The following is a 26,378-nucleotide window of genomic DNA, read 5'->3' as shown; positions in this document are numbered from 1 at the left end:
AGCTATGTCTAGCAACAGTTGACGTATTGACATTCTATTGAAATGGTTACTTGCAAATTGGAGTCTTTGGTTGAAACATGTAGCTAGCTAGGTAAAGAATGAACCATAATCCCAACTCATAACATTACTATCCTGCATGAATCTGCAGGCAGCTAACCAACCAGGTTCAATGTTAGCTAGCTAGCATAAGGCTATATCTAGCAAAGCAAATGGCTCTGAGATACGAATAATATCATACACGTAACGTTAGCTGGCTCGCAAGCTAACAGTATACCAACTTGAAATTAAAACGACTGTCAAAATTAGAAACGTATAATATCGGAAAAAATGCCGATAGCTAGACTATCATGGATGGACGCCTCTGCCTGTCACAGATGCTATGGTTGCCCTTAGTTTGAAGATGTTATTCGGTGACAGGTGCTTTCTCCAGCTCCTTAGCCATCATACTCAAATTCCACTGATTTCAAAACTCGGTCCTCCAGAAAGTGGAGAGCAACACTGACGTGATACATATATATTTTTTAAATCCGCGTTAAGACAGGATTACCTACATACACTGACCAGCTCAAATAGACAGACACGTGCTATATGGCAGACCAATCTGAACTCCTCTCTCAGCATGTCCAGCCAACTCATCATCTTAGCTCATCATGGCTAGCAGGAAGGTTGCTGACTTTTTCTGTGGCTAAACCAAATAGGCTCGTAATTACAGATGGTATACAAGTCTGTTAAGGTACATTAAAGTTCACGTTCCAGAAGGCATTTCTGACAAAAAAAAACAAAAAAAAAAAATTGATCAAAAACAAACGCTCTCAAATGGCTCTCCTGTGAAGTAGTGACACGCAACATATGCCTAGTTTCCTGAAACGAGTCACATTTTAAGAATAAGATGTTGCCCCTTTAAAGAGACATCTGCATTTCAAAAGATATATCAATACGCTTTTTGCATAAAATGAACAGTAGCCAGACTATTGCAAGTATGTTCACCTAAAATAAATAAAATAAGATCAGCGGGTGGATTGATGAATGCTTATTTTTGCTCTGCACGGCTCATAGGCATGTCACCTAGTAATGTACTGCTTGAGAACAAGAAGTTGTGAGTGAGGTGCTTTACCACCCAATCATATTGCTCAAATACAAATAATATGACTTTTCAGCATGTGGTCTTCAATGGTTTTCAGATGGCAGACTGACAGAGCAGGTAAATGTCAAACTGGAATGCAAAATGTGCTGAGAAGTTACTGGCCTGGACAAGTCAGTGACTGACAAGATCCACTGGCCCAACATGTTATTCCCAGGCCACAGGACAATAGTTTGTTGGACCCTGTCTGGAATGCTTGATACATACGAACCCTGGTCTGGTCCAGTGTCTGGCTATAGAGTCCCACTCAAGAGACCGACTGACGCATTTAGCACATTGAAGATGTTCAGCAAATGATTAGGGAAACATGTACACTTGTACACTCCTTCCCACAAATGTCAAGTCATTGGACTATTTTAGGCATTAGCAGCTTATTTCTTAAAACCAATCATTTCCTTTCAAATCCACACAGGGAAGTGAATAAGTGTACACTTCAGAGGAAATGAGAGATTGGGACATTGTCCAGGCCACCATGCTTTAACATCAACAACGCAGGGGTGGTAAGCGTGTAATGTACTTACTGCGTCTGATGTCTTGCTGGGGTTCGAATGTGAATTGGAGCTGCTATGATGGGTGCTGTGGTTGTGTGAATTTTCCTGTGGAGAATAACTGGTCCCTAGAAAGAAAAGAAAAGTTGGTTTTTATTCAACCAACAGGCAAGTATCATATTGCTAGATATGGAACAATAAAGTCCTTTCACTTGTCCCATTCAGTCTGTAACAGAAACTCAGGATAATACATTGTCTCAAGGTAGCCTTACTTTTTTGGTAAGCTTAGCATGCGTCAGCCAGACATCAGCCTAATAAGTATCATCGCTGACTGATAAGTGCATCCAACTACCATCAGAAGAAGAAACCAGTGCCTCAATTGGAATCAAAACTACACTGTAGTATTTATTTTGGGGTATAAATATTACGCAGATTCACATTACAAGTAAACCACTTCTCAAAATAACAAGTTGGTAAACAAAGTTACTGATGAAACATTGTTAATGAACAACTGAATCTGGCAATCTATTTCTAGAAGAATTTTAACTAGCAGCTAGACCTCAGAGGCATCCCCAAAATCAGATAAGCATCACGGAAAGGTCACAGTTTAACATTTGGCAAGGCAAATAAAAACAGTGGCACAGAACTACCCCAAGTGAGGCTACAAAATTACCTTTTTAGTGGTGAATTGCAATTGTCTTGGAATGATGTAATTCATTCCATTTTTATAAACTTTTCAGATCATTTTATAAACTTTTGAGAACAAATACTGATTGCCTAGTTGTATTGACATAGGACGTTTGAAACTAAAGAGGCAGAGGTGAAGTAGTTTATAGGCTAACATCCAGAGATTGACAGAGGTACTCAGCTAATGCAAATTAGTGAAGGTAAAACATTTGTGTAAAGGTAAACTATTTAAATTACTAAGCTACATATTAACGTAGCCTATCAAACACAGCACTGGCTTGCAAATCCAAAACGCAGTTAGGAAAACTGACTTGCCAGAAATACACATATTTCCAATTCACAAATTCAAAAGTTAAACCTTATGTTTAACTGGAAACCAATGCCAAATAAAAAGACTTGTCTGCATCAATAGCAGATAGTGTTTGCTGTATCTCATAAGTGTTTTCCTTTTAATTCCTTGTGATGCAGATACAATGGTGTGTTAACACTGAGTGGGCCATATTGCCTGTGGCTGCAGGCCCAGAGGGAGGAGGAAGGTTGCTGTGTGTGTGTGTGTGTGTGTGTGTGTGTGAGAGCTCCCTGTCCCATGCGGCAGGTGTGAGTCAGAGGCAGAAGCCTAAGGGAACCAGGGTATCCTAATTCCTATATAGCGCACTACTTTTGACCAGAGACCATAGGGATCTGATCAAAGGTAGTGCACTATATAGGGAATAGCTTGCCATTTGGGACGGGGACATAGCATCACCAAACGCAGCAGGTGGAGGAAGTAGCTATGTCACAAATACTCCAATATCGATGGAAACGAAAAGACAAGCTACAGCCCAGAGGACAGATTAGCTGTGGCATCTCTGTACTGACAGCAGTATCAACCTTGGAGAGTGAGAATAATAGGGGATGCTGAAAAGCATTTAACTTGAAGGGATAACTCCTTAAGGTCAAGGGTTGTGTCCAAAATTGCACCCTATTACCTATGTGGGGCACTACTTTTGGCTAGAGCCTTATGGCTCTTAGAGGAGGAGTACTGTTTTAGGATAATGTTTGCCTTTTAGATAATGAATAAGATTAGATGGACAGGGAGGACCTGATCTTAGATGATCTCTCCTAGTTTGACACTAAATACAAGCCCTGATGTCTTTCGGCTCCATACCTGAACCATCCTGCTGCCATGGGCCCGAGATACATTTAGCATGTTTTTGTTTATTCTGTCCAGGCAAAATCATCATGTGAACATTCTCAAGGTTGGAAATTAAGAATGTATATTTCAAGAACCATGTTGGCAACATAGAACGCCTGGAAAAAAGGTGTTTTTTTTAATTAAAAAAATCCAAAGCCCACATGTAGAAGTTTGTCATCCCCAAAGTGACCGTACGTACCCCAACCAGAAGCCATGGATGCAACATCCGCATCGTGCTAAAGGCTAGAGCTGCCGCTTTCAAGGAGCGGGACACTAATCCGGACACTTATAAGAAATCCTGCTATGCCCTCAGACGAACCATCAAACAAGCAAAGTGTCAATACTAAATACTAAATTTAAATTTAATTATACTACACTGGCTCTAACACTCTTTGGATGTGACAGGGCTTGACAACTATTACTGACTACAAAGGGAAACACAGACGTGAGCTGCACAGTGATGCAAGCCTACAAGACGAGCTAAATGCCCTTTATGCTCACTTTGAGGCAAGCAACACCGAAGCATGCACGAGAGCACCAGCAGTTCTGGACGACTGTGATAACGCTCTCGGTAGCCAATGTGAGCAAGACCTTTAAACAGGTCAACATCCACAAAGCCACGGGGCCTGACAGATTACCAGGACGTGTACTCAAAGCATGCGATGACCAACTAGCAAGTGTCTTCACTGACATGTTCGACCTCTCCCCGACATCTGTAATAGAGGTCGACCGATTATGATTTTTCAACGCCGATGCCGATTATTTGAGGACCAAAAAAGTTGATGCCGATTAAATCGGACGATTTTTATTTATTTATTTGTAATAATGACAATTACAACAATACTGAATGAACACTTATTTTAACTTAACTTCTTGGATATTGGGGGAGCTCTTAATTTATGGATAAAAAAACGTGCCCGTTTTAAGCTCAATATTTTGTCACGAAAAGATGCTCGACTGTGCATATAATTGACAGCTTTGGAAAGAAAACACTCTGACGTTTCCAAAACTGCAAAGATATCTGTGAGTGCCACAGAACTCATGCTACAGGCGAAACCAAGATGAAACTTCAAACAGGAAATGAGCAGAATTTTTGAGGCTCTGTTTTCCATTGTCTCCTTATATGGCTGTGAATGTGCCATGAACAAGCCTAAGCTTTCTGCCGTTTGCCCAAGGTGTCTGCAGCATTGTGACGTATTTGTAGGCATATCATTGGAAGATTGGCCATAAGAGACTACATTTACCAGGGGTCCGCCCTGTGTCCATTGTCTAAATTGGTGCGTAACCTCCAGCTGCAGGCATTTTCCCATGGGATTCAGAGGAGAAAGCACACTTCCACGAACGATATATCATCGAAGAGATATGTGAAAAACACCTTGAGGATTGATTCTAAACAACGTTTACCATGTTTCAGTCGATATTATGGAGTTAATTTGGAAAAAAGTTCTGCGTTTTGATGACTGAATTTTCGGGTTTTTTTGGTAGCCAAACGTGATGTACAAAACGGAGCGATTTTTCCTACACAAAGAATCTTTTCGGACAAACTGAACATTTGCTATCTAACCGAGTCTCCTCATTGAAAACATCCGAAGTTCTTCAAAGGTAAATGATTTTATTTGAATGCTTTTCTTGTTTTTGTGAAAATGTTGCCCGCTCAATGCTAACGCTAAATGCTACGCTAGCTATCAATACTGTTACACAAATGCTTGTTTTGCTGTGGTTGAAAAGCATATTTTGAAAATCTGAGATGACAGTGTTGTTAACAAAAGGCTAAGCTTGAGAGCTAGCATATTTATTTCATTTGCGATTTTCATGAATAATTAACGTTGCGTTATGGTAATGAGCTTGAGGCTGTATTCACGATCCCGGATGGCTAGAATCAAGAGGTTATAATAATATAATCCTTAAAATCAATTTAGTCCAAGTAAATAATGAAACATGTTCAATTTGGTTTAAATAATGCAAAAACAAAGTGTTGGAGAAGAAAGCAATATGTGCTATGTAAGAAAGCAAATGTTTCGGTTCCTTGCTCAGAACATGAGAACATATGAAAGCTGGTGGTTCCTTTTAACATGAGTCTTCAATATTCCCAGGTAAGAGGTTGTAGTTATTATAGGATTATTTCCCTCTATACCATTTGTATTTCATTAACCTTTGACTATTGGATGTTCTTAGGCACTTTAGTATTGCCAGTGGAATAGTATAGCTTCCGTCCCTCTCCTCGCTCCTCCCTGGGCTCGAACCAGGAACACAACGACAACAGCCACCCTCGAAGCAGCATACCCATGCAGAGCAAGGGAAACAACCACTGCAAGGCTCAGAGCGAGTGACGTTTGAAACGCTATTAGCGCGCGCTAACTAGCTAGCCATTTCACTTCGGTTACACCAGCCTCATCTCGGGAGTTGATAGGCTTGAAGTCATAAACAGCGCAATGCTTGACGGACAACGAAGAGCTGCTGGCAAAACGCACGAAAGTGCTGTTTGAATGAATGTTTACACGCCTGCTTCTGCCTACCACCACTCAGTCAGATACTGAGATACTTGTATGCTCAGTCAGATTATATGCAACGCAGGACACGCTAGATAATATCTAGTAATATCAACCACGTGTAGTTAACTAGTGATTATGATTGATTGATGAACGAGGCAGTTAACCCATCGTTCCTAGGCTGTCTTTGAAAATAAGAATGGTGTTCTTGACGGACTTGCCTAGTTAAATAAAAGGTATAAAAAAAAAAATAATAATAATAAATTAAATTATTATTCGGCGCCCCAAAATACCGATTTCCGATTGTTATGAAAACTTGAAATAGGCCCTAATTAAAATCAGACATTCCGATTAAATCGGTCGACCTCTAATCTGTAATACCTACATGTTTCAAGCAGACGACCCATAGTCCCTGTGCCCAGCGAAGCGAAGGTAACCTGCCTAAATGATTACCTACCCGTAGCACTCACATCAGAAGCCATGAAGTGCTTTGAAAGGTTGGTCAAAGCTCACAACAGCATCCCCCCAGATACCCTGGAACCACTCCAATTTGCATACCGCCCCAAAAGATCCACAGATGACGCAATCTCAATCGCTCTCTACACTGCCCTTTCCCACATGGACAAAATGTTGTTCATTGACTACAGCTCATCATTCAACACCATAATGCCCACGAAGCTCATCACTAAGCTAAGGACCCTGGAACTTAACACCTCCCTCTGCAAATGGATCCTGGAGTTCCTGACGTGCCGCCCCAGGTGGTAAGGGTAGGCAACAACACGTTTACCACACTGAGTGTGTACTTTGTTCCCTCCTGTACACCCACGACTCAAACAACATTAACATTGCTGACAACAACAGCCTGATCACCGACAATGATGAGACAGCCTATAGGCGGGTCAGAGACCTGGCAGTGTGGTGCCAAGACTACAATCTCTCCCTCAATGTGAGCAAGACAAAGGAGCTGACCTTTTCCTGGACTACAGGAAAAGGCGGGCCCGAACATTCCCCCATTAACATCAACAATGCTGTAGTGGAGAGGGTCGAGAGCTTCAAGTTCCTTGGTGTCCACATTACCAACAAACTATCATGGTCCAAACACACCAAGACAGTCGTGAAGAGGGCACAACAACTTTTCCTTCCTGGAGACGGAAAAGATTAGGCATGGGTCCCCAGATAATCAAAAGTTTCTATAGCTGCACCACCGAGAGCAACCTGACTGGTTGCATCACCGCCTGGTATGGCAACTGCCTGGCATCTGACCGTAAGGCGCCACAGAAGGTTGTTCGTATGGCCCAGTATATCACTGGGGACAAGCTTCCTGCCATCCAGGACCTATATACTAGGCAGTGTCAGAGGAAAGCCCCAAAAATTGCCAGACTCCAGTCACCCAAGTCATAGACTGTTCTCTCTGCTGCCGTACAGCAAGCAGTACCGGAGAGAGAAGTCTAGGACCAAAAGGCTCCATAACAGCTTCACCCCCAAGCCAAAAGACTGCTGAACTGGACTATTGACACTGACAACACCCGCCCCCATATTTGTTTTGTATACTGCTGCTGCTCGCTGTTTATTATCTATGCATGTTCACTTCACCCCTACCTACATGTACAAATTACCTCAACTAACCTGTATCCCCCGCAGACTCGGTACCCCCTATACATAGCCTGGTTATTGTGTTACTTTTTACTTTATTTGGTAAATATTTTTAACTCTTTTTCGAAATGTACTGTTGGTTAAGGACTTGTACGTAAGCCTTTCACGGTAAGGTCTACATTTGTATTTGGCACATGTGACAAATAGTTACATTTGATTTGAAATTAACTAGAAAGGATAGTAAAAGTATGACTTTGTCCTAATGTTTCTTGGCTAGAACATCGTTTTGTTCACATGCTAATTTGTTTTTCAACGTTACTTTGAGTTTGCTGCAACTGACTGCTGCTGGGGAGACATCGCAGTCATTGATTTGTTTCATGACAGACAAGCGAGTGCAAAAGGAAAGTCTCAGTAACATCTCGTCCCTTAAAAGGCAAGCTGAACAGATTGGTAGATTTTCTTTATCTACCGGCCACAGTGGCTGGTGGCCCAAAAAGTTAATTTCCGACCCTGAACATTATCTGAGGCGAACGAAAAGGGTATCAACAGGTGACTGAAGAGTGCCTCCAGCCACTCCACTTATCTATTCTAGTACAATCACACATGATTAAATTAATCAACTGATCATCAAGCCATTGATTACTTGAATCAGGTGTTCCATTACTGGAATAGATTGAACGTTCACTGTCATTGGAGACAAATCGGTGAAGGCGGCGATGCATTTTTTGGGTGTGGATGTATGCTTTATCAAAAGATGTTCCACCAGATAATAAAATTAACTAAGACAATATCAAAAAATAGTGACATTGTCAACTATTACCTTGTAAGAAATGTTGTGATAATCAAAATTGAATAGAAATATGGCAGATACTCATATTAGGAGACCAATTGAAATGGGCAGGAGTCTTATTTCAGACCACAGATGCAACTCACAGAAGGATGGTTTAATTTTTGAAATGTATTTCTTGTAATTCATTCCATTGTTCATTGATAAGGGTACGTCTTGCACAGAATACTTAACTGTACCAAAAGCTAACACTGAAAAGATTAACGAACAGCTATTTTAGACTATTGTGGCCTTTACATTAACATGGCAAAGTCTGAAAAGGTATTCAATTAAGGATTTCATTATGCTCCCCTGAAGATGGTGAAACTGCATTACAAGTCTGAAAACCTCATGGCTGACAAGAAAAAAAGAACATTGAGGCTTAGTTTGTGGTCACTGTGCATGAAAGAGACTATGGGGCAATAAGTAGCTGTCAACGTCTAGGTCTACCAACTTTGGCACGGTTCAAATACTCCTAACATGCATCTTTCCTTCATTGAAGTGATCATTGAGCTGACATTACTAAATAGTTTTTTAGCAAGCTTGCCATTGCATTGCTTTTAACAATTATGTCATGTCAGATGAGCTATTTCAAGTATTTCTACATACTAATAGGGCCCTAGCCCTACAAGTTAACTCCTCATCCCGTGCTGTAGGTCTAGATGCTGTGGCCAACTATTGTTTGTTATATGGCATGATGGAAAATGATACAAGGGTTGGCAGGCTGCAACACACAGGGCCAATCAGGGGTTGGAACAGGTTCAGGGAACAGAACCAATAAACAGGAAAATAACATTTCAAGGAACGAAAGTGATCCATACTGTCCCGGAACAGAACCGTTATTTTAAAAACATGGAAACTGGCTAACTACGTTATTTTACATTCCAGGCATTTTTTTCTAGTTTCAAAAAATAAATCATAAACAAACAAAGCGCCTATGCAAAGCGCTCACTGTCACTCAAACTTATTCCAGCTTCTGCCTGCCAGCTGAAAATCTTTGCCAGTCCAATATCGCTCCATAGTTTACAAGAATATACTTTTGGTTGCAACTCCTGGTAACAGTATGGGGTGAACGCTAGTTAGCTCCTACCAAAAGTGAGCTTGCGGAAAGAATGCATGTATAATTTAAGCGGATCAAATCAGAAATTCACTGCCATTTCCTAGCACTTGTCAGAACTACTCACACCTTTTTTTTTTATATTGTTTTCGCAACAAGCCTAGAGAGTTACAAGGGGCCTAAGGAGTAAAGTGAGTATATCACAAGATGAGTTTGTATGTCATGGCAAAGGCATGTTTTGCCTAGAATAAATACACTGAACATAAATAAAACAATTTCATTGATTTTACTGAGTTACAGTTCATATGAGGAAATCAGTCAATTGAAATAAATTCATACGGCCTTTATCTATGGATTTCACATGACTGGGAATACAGATATGCATCTGTTGGTCAGATACGCTTAAAGAAAATGGGCCTCAGGATCACATCAGTGTTTTTGTGCATTCAAACATGCATTGATAAACTGCAATCATGTTTGTTGTCCATAGCGTATGCCTGCCCATACCATAACCCCACCATGGGACACCCTGTTCATAAAGCTGACATCAGTAAACTGCTTGCCCACACCACGCTTTAACCCTAGAAAGCGGTTGCGAGGCCGGTTGAATGTACTGCCAAATTCTCTAAAACGATGTTGGTAGAGAAACGAACATTCCATCCTCTGGCAACAACTCTGAAGGACATTATTGCAGTCAGCATGTCAATTACACACTCTCTCAAAGCTTGAGACATCTGTGGCATTACATTTACATTTTAGTCATTTAGCAGATGCTCTTATCCAGAGTGACGTATGCACTCACTACTACTATACATTTCCATATTTTTGTTGCACTGGTCCCCCGTGGGAATCAAACCCACAAGCCTTGCATTGCAAGTGCCATGCTCTACCAACTGAGCCACACAGGACAGTGTTGCGAGACAAAACTGCACATTTTAGAACGGCCTCCTTTTCACTCTCATTTAGGTTAGTATTGTGGAGTAACTTTTATTGTCCTCAGCACAAGGTGCACCGTGTAATGATCATGCTGTTTAATCAGCTTCTTGATATGCCACACCTGGATTATCTTGGCAAAGGAGAAATGCTCACTGACACGGAACCCAAACCGGCTGCGCGCGCATAAATGTATTTTGTCCCCCCACACAAAATGCGATCACGACACACAGGTTAAAATATCAAAACAAACTCAACCAATTACATTAATTTGGCGACAGGTTGAAAAGCATTAAACATGTATGGCAATTTATCTAGCTAGCTTGCACATGCTAGCTAATTTGTCCTATTTAGCTAGCTTGCTGTTGCTAGCTAATTTGTCCTGGGATATAAACATTGAGTTGTTATTTTACCCGAACTGCACAAGGTCCTCTACTCCGACAATTAATCCACACATAACACGGTCAACCGAATCGTTTCTAGTCATCTCTCCTCCTTCCAGGCTTTTTCATCTTTGAACTTATATGGCGATTGGCATCTAAACTTTCATAGTATTACCACGACGACCGGCAAAACAGTTCGTCTTTCAATCACCCACATGGGTATAACCAATGAGGAGATGGCATGTGGGTACCTGCTTCTATAAGCCAATGAGGAGATGGGAGAGGCAGCGCGATCTGCGTCAGAAATAGTAATGACTTCCATTTTAGCCCTTGGCAACGCAGATGCTCGTTGGCGCGCGCGAGCAGTGTGTGTGCAATAATTGAATAACATGGATTTTGACATTTATTTTTGCAACGCTCGTGCACGCGACGCACAATTTGAGAAATAAGCTTTTTGTGCATATGTAACATTTCTGGGATCTTTTATTTCAGCTCATGAAACATGGGACCAACAATTTAAAATGTCGCATTTATAATTTTGTTCAGTGACTGATGAGCCAACCACAGTAATTAATTTAATCATATGTAATTAGGCATGCTTCCTTCTGTGTAGTATTTACATTGTATGGTACAGGCAAGAACTCAGTGTGCACTAACTTAGAGTGGGGCTTAATTCAGGGCCTGTATAAAGTATCTCAGAAGTGTGATGATACACAATAAGTTTTGCCTTTTAGATCATAATGACTAAGATTACATGGACAGGAGAGACCCGATTCTAGGCCAGCACTCATAATCGCACATGCTTGATGAATACAGGCCCAGATGTCCCTTGCTTATAGCGTATGTGCCACAGATGTTCAGCATGATATTGAAGTAAACAAATCTATTTTCCCTAAAATTGCACCAACAAAACACACAAAAATAGATAGAACATGCTTAGTAATTTTTCTAAAACAATAAATGTATTACTAGTAAGAAGTAACATGGTATATTGTTTAATTTGTGACCTGAATCTTAAACTTCTTAAGGCTACGGGTCACTATTTTCACATCCGGATGAAAAGTGTGCCCATCCTGAGCCTTGTCTCAGGATGGTAAGTTGGTGGTTGAATATATCCCTCTAGTGGTGTGGGGGCTGTGCTTTGGCAAAGTGGGTGGGGTTATATCCTTCCTGTTTGGCCCTGTCTGGGGGTGTCCTCGGATGGGGCCACAGTGTCTCCTGACCCCTCCTGTCTCAGCCTCCAGTATTTATGCTGCAGTAGTTAATGTGTCGGGGGGCTAGGGTCAGTTTGTTATATCTGGAGTACCTCTCCTGTCCTATTCGGTGTCCTGTGTGAATCTAAGTGTGCGTTCTCTAATTCTCTCTCTCGGAGGACCTGAGCCCTAGGACCATGCCCCAGGACTACCTGACACGATGACTCCTTGCTGTCCCCAGTCCACCTGGCCGTGCTGCTGCTCCAGTTTCAACTGTTCTGCCTTATTATTATACGACCATGCTGGTCATTTATGAACATTTGAACATCTTGGCCATGTTCTGTTATAATCTCCACCCGGCACAGCCAGAAGAGGACTGGCCACCCCACATAGCCTGGTTCCTCTCTAGGTTTCTTCCTAGGTTTTGGCCTTTCTAGAGAGTTTTTCCTAGCCACCGTGCTTCTACACCTGCATTGCTTGCTGTTTGGGGTTTTAGGCTGGGTTTCTGTACAGCACTTTGAGATACGTGCGTTGAAGATGTCGTTCCCATAGCAACGATTAAAACATTCCCTAACCAGAAACCGTGGATTGATGGCAGCATTCGTGTGAAACTGAAGGCACGAACCACTGCTTTTAATCAGGGCAAGGTGTCTGGTAACATGACTGAATACAAACAGTGCAGCTATTCCCTCCGCAAGGCTATCAAACAAGCTAAGCGCCAGTACAGAGACAAAGTAGAATCTCAATTCAACGGCTCAGACACAAGAGGTATGTGGCAGGGTCTACAGTCAATCACGGACTACAGGAAGAAACCCAGCCCAGTCACGGACCAGGATGTCTTGCTCCCAGGCAGACTAAATAACTTTTTGCTTTGAGGACAATACAGTGCCACTGACACGGCCTGCAACGGAATCATGCGGTCTCTCCTTCACTGCAGCCAGTGAGTAAGACATTTAAACGTGTTAACCCTCGCAAGGCTGCAGGCCCAGACGGCATCCCCAGCCGCGCCCTCAGAGCATGCGCAGACCAGCTGGCCGGTGTGTTTACGGACATATTCAACCAATCCCTATACCAGTCTGCTGTTCCCACATGCTTCAAGAGGGCCACCATTGTTCCTGTTAGCTAAGGTAACTGAGCTAAACGACTACCGCCCGTAGCACTCACATCCGTCATCATGAAGTGCTTTGAGAGACTAGTCAAGGACCATATCACCTCCACCCTACCTGACACCCTTGACCCACTCCAATTTGCTTACCGCCCAAATAGGTCCACAGACGATGCAATCTCAACCACACTGCACACTGCCCTAACCCATCTGGACAAGAGGAATACCTATGTGAGAATGCTGTTCATCGACTACAGCTCGGCATTCAACACCATAGTACCATCCAAGCTCGTCATCAAGCTCACACTCAACGTCAACAAAACTAAGGAGATGATTGTGGACTTCAGGAAACAGCAGAGGGAACACCCCCCCATCCACATCGATGGAACAGTAGTGGAGAGGGTAGCAAGTTTTAAGTTCCTCGGCATACACATCACAGACAAACTGAATTGGTCCACTCACACAGACAGCATCGTGAGGAAGGCGCAGCAGCGCCTCTTCAACCTCAGGAGGCTGAAGAAATTCGGCTTGTCACCAAAAGCACTCACAAACTTCTACAGATGCACAATCGAGAGCATCCTGGCGGGCTGTATCACCGCCTGGTATGGCAACTGCACCGCCCTCAACCGTAAGGCTCTCCAGAGGGTAGTGAGGTCTGCACAACGCATCACCGGGGCAAACTACCTGCCCTCCAGGACACCTACACCACCCGATGCTACAGGAAGGCCATAAAGATCATTCAACCACCCGAGCCACTGCCTGTTCACCCCGCTGTCATCCAGAAGGCGAGGAAATTGCATCAAAGCTGGGACCGAGAGACTGAAAAACAGCTTCTATCTCAAGGCCATCAGACTGTTAAACAGCCACCACTAACATTGAGTGGCTACTGCCAACACACTGTCAATGACACTGACTCTACTCCAGCCACTTTAATCATGGGAATTGATGGGAAATGATGTAAATATATCACTAGCCACTTTAAACAATGCTACCTTATATAATGTTACTTACCCTACATTGTTCATCTCATATGCATACGTTGATACTGTACTCTATATCATCGACTGCATCCTTATGTAATACATGTATCACTAGCCACTTTAACTATGCCACTTGGTTTACATACTTATCTCATATGTATATACTGTACTCGATATCATCTACTGTATCTTGCCTATGCTGCTCTGTACCATCACTCATTCATATATCCTTATGTACATATTCTTTATCCCCTTACACTGTGTATAAGACAGTAGTTTTTTTGGAATTGTTAGTTAGATTACTTGCTCGTTATTACTGCATTGTCGGAACTAGAAGCACAAGCATTTCGCTACACTTGCATTAACATCTGCTAACCATGTGTATGTGACAAATACAATTTGATTTGATTTGATTTGATATCAGCTGATGTACGAAGGGCTATATAAATAAATTTGATTTGAAAATAAACTGCCTGCTACTCAGGCCCAGAAGCTAAGATATGCATATTATTAGTAGATTTGGATAGAAAACACTGAAGTTTCTAAAACTGTTTGAATGATGTCTGAGTATAACATAACTTATTTGGCAGGCGAAACCCTGAGGACAAACCATCCAGGAAAAAATATTGAGGTCACTCTCTTATCAATGGGATTTCTATGGATACCTGGATTTCTTAGGCACTTGCTTGCAGTTCCTATCGCTTCCACTGGATGTCAGTCTTTAGAGTGTTTTTCCTTTGAGAAATTAAGAAGTAAGGCAGTTCAGAATGAGGGTCGAGTGAAGTGTACTGTTTGTTAGAGGCTGAAAGCCTGAAAACTCACTCCACTTTGTTTTTATCCGCTATTGAACACAGTTTATCTCGTCTTAAATTGTATCGATTATTTACGTAAAAAAATACCTAAAGTTGTTTCAAGAGTCTGGATCAAGTTTACAGGTAACTTAGATACTTTGTAGGCATGTTGCGCGAGTTGGAACCTGTGTATTTTCAAAATCAAACGCGCCAAATAAATGGACATTTTGGGGATATAACGACAGAATTAATCAAACAAAAGGACCATTTGTGATGGTTTAATGGACATATTAGAGTGCCAAGAAAAGAAGATCTTCAAAGGTAAGGCATGAATAATATGTTATTTCTGACTTTTGTGTTGTGCCTGGCGGGTTGAATTATGATTTTCATGTGTATGTTTGATCGGGTGCTGTCCTCATAATAGCATGGTTTGCTTTGCTGTAAAGCCTTTTTGAAATCTGACACAGTGGCTGGATTAACAAGAAGTTCATCTTTAAACCGGTGTATAACACTTGATTTATTAATTATTATGAGTATTTCAGTTTTTGAATTTGGCGCGCTGCTATTTCACTGGGTGTTAACCTCTTGCGTCGACCCGAGACGCAATCGTCTCATCTAGCCATCAGCAAATGCAAATGCGCTACGCCAAATGCTAATAGCACTCGTTAAAACTCAAACGTTCATTAAAACACACATGCAGGGTAGTGAATTAAAGCTACACTCGTTGTGAATCTAGCCAACAAGTCAGATTATTAAAATGCTTTTCGGCAAAAGCATGAGAAGCTATTATCTGATAGCATGCAACACCCCGAAATAACTGAATGCGACGTAAACAAAAGATTTCGCGTAGCCGGCGCTACACAAATAGCTGAAATAAAATATAAAACTTTCATTACCTTTGACGAGCTTCTTTGTTGGCACTCCTATATGTCCCATAAACATCACTATTGGGTCTTTTTCGATTAAATCGGTCCATATATACCCAAAATAGCCATCTATGGAAACTGTGTGATTCAGAAAAAAACGTTTGAAAACGCTACGTCATTTTTTTTAATTAAAAAAGTTGACGATAAACTTTCACAAAACACTTCGAAATACTTTTGTAATCCAACTTTAGGTATCAGTAAACGTTAATAATCTATCAAATTGATCACGGGGCGATGTGTATTCAATAGCTTCACGTCTTCAAATCATCTTCCAAAATCTCTCTTCCAAAACTTCCTGTCGGAGACCGGATGGAAAGTGATCTCTCTAGTACGTTTGACCAAGAAACAAAGGCACCGCAAATGACGAGGCTGGCGACATCGTGTGGAAGCTGTAGGAATTGCAATCTCGGCCCCATTTAATTTAGTTTCCATTCAACAATACATGCAAGTGGCGCATTGATACTTTTTTCAGTGACCAGATTTTCTTGCGCTTTTCGATGAAACACACGCTCTGTTATAGTCACAGCCGTGATTTAACCAGTTTTAGAAACGTCAGAGTGTTTTCTATCCACACATACTAATCATATGCATATACTATATTCCTGGCATGAGTAGCAGGACGCTGAAATGTTGCTCGATTTTTAACAGAATGCTCGAAAAAGTAGGGGGTCGACGTAAGAGGTTAACGGGAATGTGGCGCGTGAAGGGATCACTAAGAAGTTAACCAAAAGATCAGAAACAAACATTTCACCTGCCCCTTTAAGGGTGGGATGTTACCATGGAAATGTCATGTTTGTGCCTGAATCGTCTTCTCTTCCCTAACAGTTGAAACTCCAACATTGAAAAACCTAGCTTGTTAACAATACAATGTAAATAGCCAAGAAACACAAGGGCAGTGTCACTTCAGTAGACAAGTAAATTAGACCAACTTTTGTACCCGTGCGCAGCGCTTCTAAAAATGTATCTCACTCAGCTCTTCACATGCGCACAGACCCAAGCCAGGCAGTGTTGCAGCGCCAGGTGGATAGGCTATAGTAGGATTCGTAGTTCTTTGACTTTGTGCAATTAATTTACCAGCTATGAAACAAGGCCACCGAAATACTTTGAAAACAGCTACTGCAGCATTTACTTTAATTCACAAATTAGAGTGAAATGCCGCCAACGTGGTGGGTGAAATAGACATCTTACCCGCCAATAACAAAATCTACCCGCATTTGTACAGGTGTTCATTTTAGGCCCTGCAAGAAATAGGCAAACACACTGCCAGTAAATAGGCTTAAATAATGCACAGCTAGACTTAACCAGGTACAGAGCAGACCAGAAGTACAGTATAATGGGAAATGAAGGTTGAGCACCATACTGCTGTTATCTCATGACCAAATCTCCAAAGTTGGTGTGTGAATACTATTCTTAAAAGAATATTACAATGAAACATTAGCAGTTTGGTCAATGGTTAAAGAGGCTACATCCAAAGAGGCTAATAGTTGACAAAACTAGTCAATGTTAATAGTGTGCATTTGCAAATGGTTGGTTATGGACATATTTAGAATTGGGATGAAAAACACAATGCTAACAGATATCACATCAAATCTGTAACAAGGCACAACTGGTAACCCTATCCAAAACACTGTTTTAGGTAAGCATATGAGTGTATCAGTGTACAATGAGCAGGCTGACTAGTGTAGACAGTGGAATGAAGTGCTAGTTCAAGAAGGAGATGCGCTTTACAGAGCTGGCTTCCGCCAGCTAGCTACTTTTCATGAATCTGACATAATTGTCTAGTTTCACCACAGCACTCAGAATATTGTCTAGTCTTACCTATCCTAGAGAGGTCTAGAGGCCTAGAGATTGTCTAGTCTTACCTATCCATCCGACTACTGTTTGACAATGCAGAAGGTAGAGTAACTTAAGTGTTCAATTCAAGATTAAAATACCAGGGATAATGAACCTCATTCAGAGCCCAAACTCAGAAAACAGGAGAAGCGAGAGGATCCAAATATGATTCTAGGTTTAGACATACACTTCTGATTTGTTAGATGATCTTTCTTATGATTTACACCTCTGCCATGATTTATTACATGTGTTGTCCTGGCTGATATGCTGGACTTGATTTCGTCACCGTCTTATAGATATACCAAGCAGCACATGAGGCACTGTGCAGTCTTTCACTTCCAATAAGAGTGTCATTAAACCATCTATGTGCTATTTCTATGCTTCCTGTTCAGAAGTTTCATTTTTGTCTTTTACTTTCAGTTTTGTACACAAGCTTCAGACAGCTGAATATACAACATTTTTGTTTTGGAAAATATATTTCCCAGCGGTTTAGATGGTTCTATTATGCTCTACACAATGACTGCTTGTTTTGTCACAAACTGAAATTAGGCAAACTAATGGTATTTTAGCAACAAGGAAATGGTGGAGCCATTTCTGCATAGTGCATCTTTAAAGATTTAAGGCATGTGACTAGACAGAGCTGTTGCCTTGCACTTCAGATCTATAATGGCAACATCATTTGAGAGAAAGTACTGTTTACATTTAAATTTGAGTCATTTAGCAGACAGACACTCAGAGCAACTTACACGTATGCTTGATCTTAGCAACACAATATTTCTGACTCGGTCTACACCATACAGCTTAACAAATTAATGCAGAATACATGTCAGTGGTCAAATTTGCACAGGGAGAAACTAACAGAAACTGGTGGTTAGCTACTTGAACATTTTTTTTTAAAAGATCTTATATGGATTTCTCACCTCCATCCCTCTCTCTGGCCCGCTGCGCGTGGACTGCCTTTGCCCTGCCATGCCCCGTGCTGTCAATGTGTTTGTTGTCAGGACTGTCAGACCGCCGAAGCATTTTACATGGTGGAGTGGCATCTGCGGTGTCTCGCATCTTGTCATGGCGGTGATCACCACCGGGGTGACTCTTCGATGAGTACTTGAGTGTCTGAAAACAAATCAAAACAAAAATAGATTCTGGAACGGCAATCGATTCAGAGCCATGATCGATTCGAAAGGCTCGAGCTGAATCTAGACGTCTGACTAAGTGTCTGTGAATGTGATATCATTACAAGTTGCATAGCACAAAAGCTTATTAACCCCAAAATTATGCAGCCAAATAATACGCATGCCATGAAAATGTCTTTACAAGATCTTGCAAATTCTAAAAAGTCGTGACTTAATCTTGTAGTTAGCTAGATCAGCTGTGGCTACGTCACAAGCTATTGGCTCCATGGATGGGCAATGACAATTGATTAGCTAAACCCTGCGCATGTAAGACTCAAACTAAACGTGGGGTGTAACGCCACATTTTGAAATCAATAGATGTGGGAGACAGCTAATTCAAGTGTTTCTCTGTCTTATCATGTAACGTTAGCTAACATTAGTTAGCGTTAATGCCGACCATATATAGCTAGCTACTAACGTTAATTCTTAATTTCAAAGATAACCTAATTTATTATAGTATTTGGGTGTTACCAACATGAAGGTTATTTAGTTAACTACATGTCTTTTTCTGAACTTTGCTCCTTAATCTTATATCGCGCAAACTGTGACATTACGAATAGGCCGGAATTATAGTTAACTATGGGCTCCAATAAAACTCGCTAGTAAATGTGTTCACAAAGCAAAATTCGACGTTTAAATTATGTATACAATCTACCAGTCATAATTGTAATGTTAACCAACATACAGCATTGTTTTTTGTTCAAACCCAAAGGAAATTCGCTACTTTGCGATTTTCCGCACCGAGGCCTGTAGTACTCAAGAAGCCTGCACTAGAGTATCCATTTTAATCTTATTTGTTGCTAGCTAACAAGTACCTGGTAGGGCTGTGAATCCCTTCGGTCGTTGCACCTAAAAATTTAAGAAACAGGTTGTAAAGATGATCTCAAACATAAATGAAAAAAACAAAACAAAAACAGTTCAATAATCTGCAACAGCTGAATAGCTTCCATAAGTTTCTACTTATTTTTATTGCAATAAAAATGGCGGATTGTCAAAACTGAGAAGAAAAAACTGAATAGAAGTAACGTTAGAGCTGTTTACCCATCGCTGAGTCTCGGTTGTTTCCTTGCATACATTACCATCAATGCCGTGTTAGTGTGTGTGGATTGGATGTGAAAGATGGACTAAGTTATGTTTTCTTTCAGCAACCTGTTATATTATTTTAATAGTTCTGAGTATTTCAGTTGCTAATCGGAAGAACGCTCTCGGTCCATCTCCCACTCGCGCGCACACCAACTAGCTATGCCCCTATCTACCGAAAGGTGAACCTCAGCCTGCAGGTCCCCCCTCCCACTACTACATCCGGGACACTGCGGCGCTAAACTCGGCTGCCATCATCCGGTTGTCGATTTTTTTTGAGACGCTGCAAAGTTGTTCAGAAAAACAACAACACGGATTACTTTAGAACAGCACACTTCAGTGGCATTTTCATGCACCAAAATAGGTTTATTACCTACCAGCATGTCTGTCACATTTTTTCACAAATAAAAATAGGTTTATTACCTACCAGCATGTCTGTCACATTTTTTCACAAATACACTCTCAGAGTAGTTGGTAGGTAATCTCGTAGTTCGAGTATGAACTCAAAACAATCTCCCTGGTTCTATTGTGGATCTCTTGTGCTGTCTGCTGGGTATTTGTGGAAGTGCATTAACACATATTTTGACATATTATATTGTATGTCGTGTACTGTACTTCTATGTCAAATCTAATTTCCATTTCAATAAGAAACCCAGGTCTGATACAGATTTAGCTCATATGTGACTCCATACGCCTCACGTCCTCACTTGACTAGCTGACACAGGAGGGAGGAGGCATCACGAGAGAGCTGCACAGTGTTACCCTCTTCAAGCAACCTGTCTGATGCTGCCTGCAAAGTAAACCTTCTGAGAAATAAACATATCCTAGTCTGAACAGATTGATGGAGATATGGTCATTTACATATTGTGAGCATGGTCAGAATGAAAAAGAAAGCTGACGGGCCACAGACAAAAGAAGCTATGTCCACCAGCACTTTGGTGCACAATGGATTTCCACTATTGGTCAGGAAGTCCCAGTATGGAGCTCTCTTTGTGAATTTCGGAAAAAAAGCTGATTGTAGACTCTTGCAATGCTTTAATGGCTTGTAGACAATCATTATACATTTCACAGGAGTTAAAACATTCAACATGATTGCATTATTAGCTACACTTTAATAATTGAAAAGCCTAAAAGGAGAGGCAACTATAATTGCTTTGTACATCCTACAAATAAATAGGCTACTTAGTTTGGTGACGTTTGTAAATTATGACAAATTGAGTGAAAAAATCTAAATTAATGATGATTTACAAGTGTTTATTGAGAAATGAAAGAATGTTAGTGTCATGAATAAATAAACATTGTATTGTGTAGTTGTTAATGTTGTCGTCAGCCAATCAATCAAACTGTATTTATATGGCACATTTCTTACAACAAATGCATTTCAAGATGCTTTACAAATAAAATCATTAAAGGTGAGGTATTTCCCAGGGGGTAGATCAGAAACTATCAAATCACCTTTAGAACACCTGTTCAGATGAAGGTGAAGGTTCACCTTCCAACAGGACAATGAACCTAAGCACACAGCTAAGACAACGCAGGAGTGGCTTCAAGATAAGTCAAACGTAATGATGTTGTTGGAGTCGTGCCTGGCCGTGCAGTCATGAGTGAACAGGGAGTACAGGACGGGACTGAGCACACACCCCTGAGGGGCCCCTGTGTTGAGGATCAGCGTAGCGGATGTGTTGTTACATACTCTTACCACCCGGGGTTGGTCCATCAGGAAGTCTAGGATCCAGTTGCAGAAGGAGGTGTTTAGTGCCAGGGTCCTTAGCTTAGTGATAAGATTTGAGGGCACTATGTTGCTGAACGCTGAGCTGTAGTCAATGAATAGCTTTCTCACATAGGTGTTCCTTCCAGATGGGAAAGGGCAGTGTGGAGTGCAATAGAGATTGCATCATCTGCATCATCTGTTAGGGCGGCATGCAAATTGGAGTGGGTCTAGGGTTTCTGGGATAATGGTATTGATGTGAGCCATGACCAGCCTTTCAAAGCACTCCATGGCTACAGACGTGAGTGCTACGGGTCGGCAGTCATTTAGGCAAGTTACCTGAGTGTTCTTGGGCACAGGGACTATGGTGGTCTGCTTAAAACATGTTGGTATTACAGACTCAGACAGGGAGAGGTTGAAAATGTCAGTAAAGGCACTTGGCAGTTGGTCAGCGCATGCTCGCAGTACACGTCCTGGTAATCTGTCTGGCCCTGCGTCCCTGTGAATGTTGACCTTTTAAAGGTATTATTCACATCGTCTGCGGAGAGCGTGGTATTTGCTTCGAAGCGAGCATAGAAGTAGTTAACTCGTCTGGTAGGCTCGCGTAACTGGGCAGCCTTCAGCTGTGCTTCCCTTTGTAATCTGTAATGGTTTGCAAGCCCTGACGCATCCGACGAGCATCAGAGCCGGTGTAGTACCATTTGATCTTAGTCCTGCATTGACACTTATCTTGTTTGATGGTTCGTCGGAGGGCATAGCGGGATTTCTTATAAGATTCCGGGTTAGAGTCCCAATCCTTGAAAGCGGCAGCTCTAGCCTTTTTAGCTCAGTGCGGATGTTGCCTGTAATCCATGGCTTCTTGTTAGGGTATGTACGTACGGTCACTGTGGGGACAACGTCATCGATGCACTTATTGATGAAACCAATGGCTGATGTGGTGTACTCTTCAATGCCATCAGAGGAATCCCAGAACATTTTCTAGTCTGTGCTAGCAAAACAGTCCTGTAGCTTAGCATCTGCTTCATCTGACCACTTTTTTATTGATCAAGTCACTGGTGCTTCCTGCTTTAATTTTAGCTTGTAAGCAGGAATCAGGAGGATAGAATTATGGTCAGATTTGCCAAATGCAGGGCGAGGGAGAGCTTTGTATGCATCTCTGTGTGTGGAGTAATGGTGGTCCAGAGTTTTTTCCCCTCTGGTTGCACATTTAACATGCTGATAGAAATTTGGTAAGATGGATTTAAGTTTCCCTACATTAAATTCCCCGGCCACTAGGAGCGCTGCTTCTGGGTGAGTGTGTTCCTGTTTGCTTATGGAGGAATACAGCTCATTGAGTGCGGTCTTAGTGCCAGCATCAGTCTGTGGTGGTATGTAGACAGCCACGAAAAATACAGATGAAAAATCTCTAGGTAGAAAGTGTGGTCTACAGCTTATCATGAGATACTCGACCTCAGGCGAGCAAAACCTCAACACTTCCTTAAATACATTGTTCCCTCGCCCCTTGTCTTACCAGACGCCGCTGTTCTATCCTGTCGATGCAGGATAGACCAGCCAGCTGTGTGTTGATAATGTCGTCGTTCAGTCACGACTCCGTGAAACAAAAAATATTACAGGTTTTAATGTTCTATTGGTTGTATAATCATAAATTTTATTTTCCAAAGATGGCACATTTGCTAGCAGAATGGAAGGCAGTGAGGGTTTAGTCAATCGCCTATGAATTCTCAGAAGGCAGCCCGCGCTCCGGCCCCTTTTTCTCCGCCTTCTCTTCATGCAAATGACAGGGATCTGGGCCAGTTCCCGGGAAAGCAGTATGTCATTCACGTCGATCTCGTCGGACTCATTATTAAAGGAAAAAAAATATTTTGCCAGTTCGTGCTGGTTAATCGCAGTTCTGATGTCCAGAAGTTATTTTCGGTCAAAAGAGACGGTAACAGCACAAAATCAGTAAAAAAAATAAGCTACAAACAACCCAGAGAAACAAAAAAAAACACAATTGGTTAGGAACATGTAAAACGTCAGCCTTCTTCTCCGGATGCCCCCTTTCCAACAAGTCAGTTAGTCAAATTTCTGCGATGTTAGAGCCGCCCCGGTCAACTGTAAATGCTGTTATTGTGAAGTGGAAACGTTTAGGAGCAACAAAGGCTCAGCCGTGAAGTGGTAGGCTTCACAAGCGTGTGGCACGTGAATATCATCTGTCCTCAGTTGCAACACTTACTACCGAGTTACAAACTGCCTCTGGAAGGAAAGTCAGCACAAGAATTGTTCAGTGGGAGCTTCATGAAATGGATTTCCATGGGGCGAGCAGCTGCACACAAGCCTAAGATCACCATGTGAGCAATACAAAGTGTCAGCTGGAGGGGTGTAAAGTTAGTCACCACTGGAGGCGTTCTCTGGAATGATGAATCACGCTTCACCATTTGGTAGTCCGACAGACGAATCTGGGTTTGGCAGATGCCAGGAGAACGCTACCTGCTCCAATGCATAGTGCAAACTGTAAAGTTTAGTGGAGGAGGAATAATGGTCTGGGGCTGTTTATCATGGTTCTGGCTAGGCCCCTACGTTCCGGTGATGGGAAATCTTAATGCTACAGCATACAATTACAGTCTAGTTGATTCTGTGCTTCCAACTTTGTGGCAACAGTTTGGGAAAAGCCCTTTCATGTTTCAGCATGATAATGCCCCCGTGCACAAAGCGAGATCCATACAGAAATGATTTGTTGAAATCGGTGTGGAAGAACTTGACTGACCTGCACAGAGCCCTGACCTCAAACCCATCGAACACCTTTAAGATGAATTGGAACGCAGACTGTGAGCCAGGCCTAATCGCCCAACATCAGTGCCCAACCTCACTAATACTCTTGTGGCTGAATGGAAGCAAGTCTCCACAGCAATGTTCCAACATCTAGTGGAAAGCCTGAGTGGAGTGGAGGCTCTTATAGCAGCAAACGGGGGACCAACTCTATATTAATGCCCATGATTTTGGAATGAGATGTTTGATGAGCAGGTGTCCACATACTTCCGGTCGTGTAGTGTGTAAGAAAGATCAGGAAATATTTTTTATTTGATTTATTTTACAAAATATTAATTAACCCCTTATTTTTCTTAATTAACCCTTTGTTTTTGGCATGAAACAGTCTTCATATGCAGTATACTTCCATAAATATTTTCAACTGTACCGGTCTATTTGTTTGTCATTTTCTAATTTAAATAACAAAAGAAAAAGGAAAAAAATCTATATTTATTTTTTACCTAGACATGATCCTACATATCCCAGCTTGGATAGAAAGTTTAATAATTCCAAATAATACTGTCAGTCCACCATCAAAACTCTAGCTTACTATGGATTGTTTCATCACTATCTATAGCTACACTGAACAAAAATAAATATGCAACATGTCAAGTGTTGGTGCCATGTTTCATGAGCTGAAATGAAAGATTCCAGAAATGTTCCATATGCACAAAGCTGCCTCCAGTACGACTGGCAGTACGTCCAACCGGTATCACAACTGCAGACAGTGTATATGGCCTTGTGAGTAGAGGCTGGTATAGTACAACTTGTAGACTTGTTTACGTGCTGCTGTGCGGTTTGATGCTAACCTTACTTTGCTACCTGCCAACCTTACGTTTTTTTTACCGTTTATATTTTTAGTTTTTTTCAACTTTCTTCCTTCAACTTTTTCATCCCGGACAGATTATCTGCAAGTTAGTGCCGAAGCTGGAGGAGGTACATTAACATGATGCCTTCTAATTGCAGTCGCTGTACTCATAATATACAGGAGAACGATCGCCTTACGGTGAAGATAGCGGTGCTGCAAACCCAGCTTCAGACGCAATCGTTAGGCAAGGGTAATTTAAGTGTAGGAAAGGATGAAACAGCGTCTGTGTCACCAGTAAGTACATATAGTAGTTTAAATCCCCTCGCACAGTCCCCGCAGCTGGACAATTTTCTCATGACTTCTGGAAGGAAATGCTGTAGGAATGCTCAACCTTTGTCGCTCATTCAGCCAACAGAAACTTTCAACCGGTTCTCCCCATTTAGCAACCGGTCAGAGTCAGAGGCCTAGCCTTCTCTGGTCTCTACTCCTCCCATTACGGGGTCTGAGAGCCTCCCACCAGTAGCTCTGACAAACTGAAAACCCTAGTCATTGGCCACTCCATTACCCGCAGTATTAGACATAAAACAAATCATCCAGCGAACATACACTGTTTACCAGGGGGCAGGGCTACCGACAATAAGGCTAATCTGAAGATGGTGCTGGCTAAAGCTAAAACTGCAGAGTGTAGAGCGTATAGAGATATTGTTATCCACGTCGGCACCAACGATGTTAGAATGAAACAGTCAGAGGTCACCAAGCGCAACATAGCTTCAGCGTGTAAAACAGCTAGAAAGATGTGTCGGCATTGAGTAATTGTCTCTGGCCCCCTCCCAGTTATGGGGAATGATGAGGTCTACAGCAGAGTTTCACAACTCCATCACCCCTCCCAAAAGATAGAATTTGAAGATAAGTGACCCTCTTTCTGTGACTCACCCACAAACAGGACCAAGTCTGGCCTCGATCTAGACAAAATTAAACATGGCAGTGTTCGCCTTAGCAATGTCACTGGAATAAAGCCATTATTGAAAGACATTGTGATATCTCACATCTCAAAATAGGGCTACTTAATGTTTAGATCCCTCACTTCCAAGGCTGTTACAGTCAATGAACCAATCACTGATCATAATCTTGATGTGATTGGCCTGATTGAAACATAGCCTAAGCCTGATGAATTTACTGTGTTAAATGAAGCCTCTCCTCCTGGTTACACTAGTGACAATATCC

General features: G+C 41.8%; 1 protein-coding gene across 1 annotated transcript in view; it reads right to left on the bottom strand.

Annotated features, from left to right (window-relative positions):
- The window catches only part of LOC112228047 (WW domain-containing adapter protein with coiled-coil), a 70,527-nt gene extending 50,491 nt beyond the window's left edge, over window positions 1–20,036 (bottom strand). The window contains exons 1-4 of the mRNA XM_024393191.2: window positions 19,813–20,036; window positions 19,587–19,620; window positions 18,520–18,712; window positions 1,663–1,757 (exon numbers count right to left, since the gene is read on the bottom strand). Of these exons, the coding sequence (XP_024248959.1) occupies window positions 1,663–1,757; window positions 18,520–18,712; window positions 19,587–19,620; window positions 19,813–19,853 (363 nt within the window). The 5' untranslated portion in view covers window positions 19,854–20,036. The remainder of the gene's footprint in view (window positions 1–1,662; window positions 1,758–18,519; window positions 18,713–19,586; window positions 19,621–19,812) is intronic.
- Between the last annotated feature and the right edge of the window lie 6,342 nt (window positions 20,037–26,378).

Source organism: Oncorhynchus tshawytscha, linkage group LG29, assembly GCF_018296145.1.
Source record: "Oncorhynchus tshawytscha isolate Ot180627B linkage group LG29, Otsh_v2.0, whole genome shotgun sequence".
NCBI lineage: Eukaryota > Metazoa > Chordata > Actinopteri > Salmoniformes > Salmonidae > Oncorhynchus > Oncorhynchus tshawytscha.
The sequence above is the reverse complement of the archived record's forward strand: the minus strand, read 5'-3'. Positions and strand labels throughout refer to the sequence as shown.